The sequence below is a fragment of the Quercus robur genome, chromosome 9 (assembly GCF_932294415.1).
Source record: "Quercus robur chromosome 9, dhQueRobu3.1, whole genome shotgun sequence".
Taxonomy (NCBI): Eukaryota; Viridiplantae; Streptophyta; class Magnoliopsida; order Fagales; family Fagaceae; genus Quercus; species Quercus robur.
In genome coordinates, this window is record NC_065542.1 from 48,087,502 (window position 1) to 48,091,713 (window position 4,212).

Here is a 4,212-nt window from a genome sequence, read left to right on the forward strand (position 1 = left end):
CGAGTGGCCAGTGTCCTATTGGTAATGGATAACACCAAAAGTGGGCGTAGAAAATTACATATACACGGCTTTGCATTGCAAAATAATAATATCTGCCAACACAGGAAAAGAATTTCCCGCAACGCCTTATCTAGTACAAACTATCCATTGGTTATCTTTATTCTTATCATATGGGATTAACAAACTTGCTCTGATCCTCACCTCAGCATCTCCCAAGTTAAGACTTCTAAGTTCTCTTACACCCAGGTAAACCAACAACAAACAACTAGAATCTTTCTTGTTTATTTCATGATCGCTCGGAAGTAATCTTATCTTCTCCTTGTTTTCTGTATTTTGTTGGTCCCGTCTTATGAATTTTTGAAGTTCATCCATTTTTTTGACGACTTTAAGGTATCTATGATTTTTTTTTTTTTTGAGAACCCATTTGATATTGAATCCTTACTGTGATTGATTTTGGGTGGACAATTATTAAAGTGAATTCCTTTGCAAATAATATTATTATTAATGAGGAACCTGTCAATATCTTCCATGATGACTGGTTGTTTTGTTTGGAATGAGGATTTTAGTAGGATGGAGAAAGATGCTATTAGTAATACTGTCCAGGAAAAGATTTTAGTTGTAAATTTCATCAAATATCAGCTGAAGTTGTTGTCTTTGTCTTGGGGATAACTACCTATACAACTGAGCTAATGGCTGTTTTGTCATGTGGAAGTGAAGTAAAGGTTTTAAGGTTATAGACTGAGGTATTTTTTGCTTAATTGGTGCCTAGATGGGTAGAGAAGTACCATGGGTTATTAAGACTTGGATGTTTGTAATAGAAGGGTTATAGGTCTGATACGGGAAAGAGAAGGTGATTTTCAGACGTTATGAACTGTAATGGATTGTGGATTTTGTAGCTTGACGGCTATGATTTTTTGATAGGGGAAAGGATTTTGTTTGATAAGAATGGATTTTAGGATTTAAAGAAGTGGATTATCAGGTCTGGCTTAAATTCGAATCACTCATAAGTGTGCAGAAAGTGAAACTTTTATTGTGCAAGACTTAATAACTGAAATGTCCAAACAACTAGTACCATGTATGTTTAACCATAGACTTCTTAGCTTGCATGAGGCTCTTGATTATCACAAGGCCCAAAGCCTTAGTTTTTGAATTGCAATTGTTTTTATGATAAGTTAATTTCATACTTGAACCCAGGACTCAAACCTTTACTCCATTCTTATGATGGAAGGAAATGCCATTTGAGCCCAATCTCATTGATAGTTTTGGAAATCCAATGGCAGTAGTTCTTTTCTAATCATGCCATGGTTACTGCATCAAGCAGTTATAAAATTTCTCAAAAGCAACAAAGCAAGAAAGGTTCCTTTTAAATGTTGACAAATATTAAATTGCATAGTTAAGTAGGCCAGCATTCAAACCTTTCAATGCCTTATGATTTTCAATTTATATTCTTTTTTTTTTCAAGCGATAAGTATTATGTTGTAGATTGTGGTTCCCTGAGATTTGTTGTCATGTAGAAAATTATTTTATCCCTTCTCTATACTTTGCAGTTGTGGGTCCTGTGGATACCCTCTAAATTTTACATCTTCTAACTGAAAATACATAAATTAAGGATTTGTGTTCTCCATATCATTTGATCTCAGTTGATTTACTCAGGTTGACAAGGTAAACTGTTTCCCTGTGGGCTCATTACTATTCAAAGTAAACTCCTCAGCCGTAAAAGTGGAGTTCATATAGGCCATGTATATGAGATGCACCTGCTCTTCTTATCTTCAACTTGCCCTGCTCATCTATCTCAGCTTATGAAAAGTTCAGCATAAAGGTTGAAGCTCTATAGACACCTGAAGAGTGCTAAGAGGGTTAACAACTTGAAATGGAAGGCCCTTCTAGAGATAGTATTACCTTCATCCTTAATCTGCCTGACGATTGCCTCTTTTTAATTTTCCAATGGCTTGATTGTAGCTGTGATCGTGAATCGTTTGGTTTAACATGCCGTCGCTGGCTCAATATACAAAATTTAAGTCGCCGGTCCTTGCAATTCCAGTGTTCATTCACCAATTTCACCCAACTCATCCGCTCCTCGTTATCCCAAACCGTTCCTATTAACTCATTCCATCTAGACAGGCTGTTCGCCCGTTTTCAATATTTACAGTCTTTGTCCCTCTCTGGTTGCACACAACTGCTTGATTTAGACTTGAGACAGTTGGAACACTGTGGTTCAAATTTGCGTACTCTTTTTCTGGATTGTTGTCTTGGAATCACCGATCGTGGACTGTTTCTCGTTGGTACTTTCTGTCCTTTGCTTACAGTTATTAGCCTTTACCGATGCAATATCACTGATACTGGGTTAGAAAGTTTGGCTAATGCTTGCTCAGCTTTAAAGGATGTGAATCTATCATACTGTGCATATATTTCTGACCATGGACTAAAGGCTGTTACTCAAGGATGCCGTCAGCTTCAGGTGGTTAGGATTTCTTCTTCTTGGGAAGTAAGTGGTATTGGCTTCAAAGGGTGTTCATCAACCTTAGCTTATATAGAAGCAGATTGTTGTAACCTTGAACCGGAGGGTATAATGGGGATTGTCAGTGGACGTGGGCTAGAGTATTTGAATATTTCTGGTGTAAGCTGTAGGATTAAAGGAGGTGATTTGGCACCAATTGGAACAGGTTTTGCCACAAGTCTCAAATTCCTTAATCTTCGCATGTGCAGAGCTGTTGGCGATGAGTCTATTATGGCAATTTCAAAGGGGTGTCCTTTACTTCAAGAGTGGAACTTAGCATTGTGCCATGGGGTGACAATAACTGGGTGGGAGGCAATTGCACTCAACTGCCATAATTTGGAGAAACTTCATGTCAACCGGTGTCGTAATCTATGTGATGATGGTTTGCTGGCTCTTAAAGATGGGTGTAGCCGGCTCTCTGTCTTGTACATACATGGGTGTCGTCGGATCACTACCACTGCAATAGAGTTATTCAAATGTTATAGAAGTAATGTCACTATAAAGGGAGAAGAAATCATATGCATTGGTCCTAAATTGGCATTTAGATAGTAGTAATGGGTGAAATTGAAAACATCATTGTACTGTCAAACTTTACATGACAAACAAGGGTTGAATTCTGTTTAAAGATTTGTGGTCTGTACAGGTGAACAAAAGCTACTTATGTTTTTTAAGGTGTTTGGATGATACCTTGTATATTGTCTCCTATATATTTTCATCAATAAAATGCACAGGCTTTATAGTATGGATGCCTGCTGAAGCTGATTCTTCTAAGTTATCATTGTTAAATGTGAGGAAGGGATAGAGAATAAAAGAGAATTAGTAGTTTGGATTTTATATTTATTTTACTATTAAGTTATCATTGTTGAATTTAAGCAGTTGATTTTGGGTTGGGTCCTGTACAGATTTCATTTTGGAATATTTAAGACCTGTTTCTCATGTTCTGTCCAAGTTAACTCTATTATGTCTAATAGTTTGGATTTTATTTTAATTTTTGCAAAATCAGTTGGTAGGAACAAATTGGTAAATTGGCTCTATTTTAATAAAGGTGGTAATAAACATGATTTTGTTTTTTTTGTTTTTTTTTTTTTTTTGAATTCGAAATTTAAAATAGTACAAATAAATTTTTTTTTTTTTTTTTTTTTTTTAGAAGAAAGTACTAATAACTTCTTATTTTTTTCAACAGTTTCTTATCAATTACCACCACCAAAGTTGAAATTTAAAAAGTCTCCAAACACATACGTAGCATATGTGATATATATTTTTGGGTAGAATACTAATGATAGAATGGCATATGTGATTTTGCTTTGCGACTAAGCAATTCTTAAGAGTAAAGTTATTTGATAGGTGCATTCTCAAAAAAAAGTTATTTGATAGGTGGGTTTCCAAGAATTGGCTACTTAAACAAAATAATCCATATGTATATTTCTTACGAATCTGTTACTATCTTTTTGGTTAAGAAAGCGTAAATTAAAAATTAAAAAACTATGCCTTCAAAAAAAATTAAAAGACTATGAATTAATAAAACATTTTTTGATTTGCTAGTTTAATAAATGCACCCAAAATTATAGCGTATTTACACTTTGGGATATAAACTTGCCATCAATCATATTATAGATAAATTTACTAAACTGTCCTCTCTTGTTATCCTTATCCAAATCTGTTTCAAGTCCAGGCCAAGAAAGAACCAAGACTCGATTGATCCACATATTCACCAG

The 4,212-nt window shown here is 35.0% G+C and overlaps 1 protein-coding gene across 1 annotated transcript; it reads left to right on the forward strand.

The window, feature by feature from the left end:
- Positions 1-3,239, forward strand: LOC126698792 (F-box/LRR-repeat protein 12). Its single transcript, XM_050396247.1, has 2 exons — positions 1-246; positions 1,654-3,239. The coding sequence occupies exon 2, from the start codon at positions 1,871-1,873 to the stop codon at positions 3,044-3,046; it is 1,176 nt and encodes a 391-aa protein (XP_050252204.1). The 5' UTR covers positions 1-246; positions 1,654-1,870; the 3' UTR covers positions 3,047-3,239.
- The last annotated feature ends 973 nt before the right edge of the window (positions 3,240-4,212 follow it).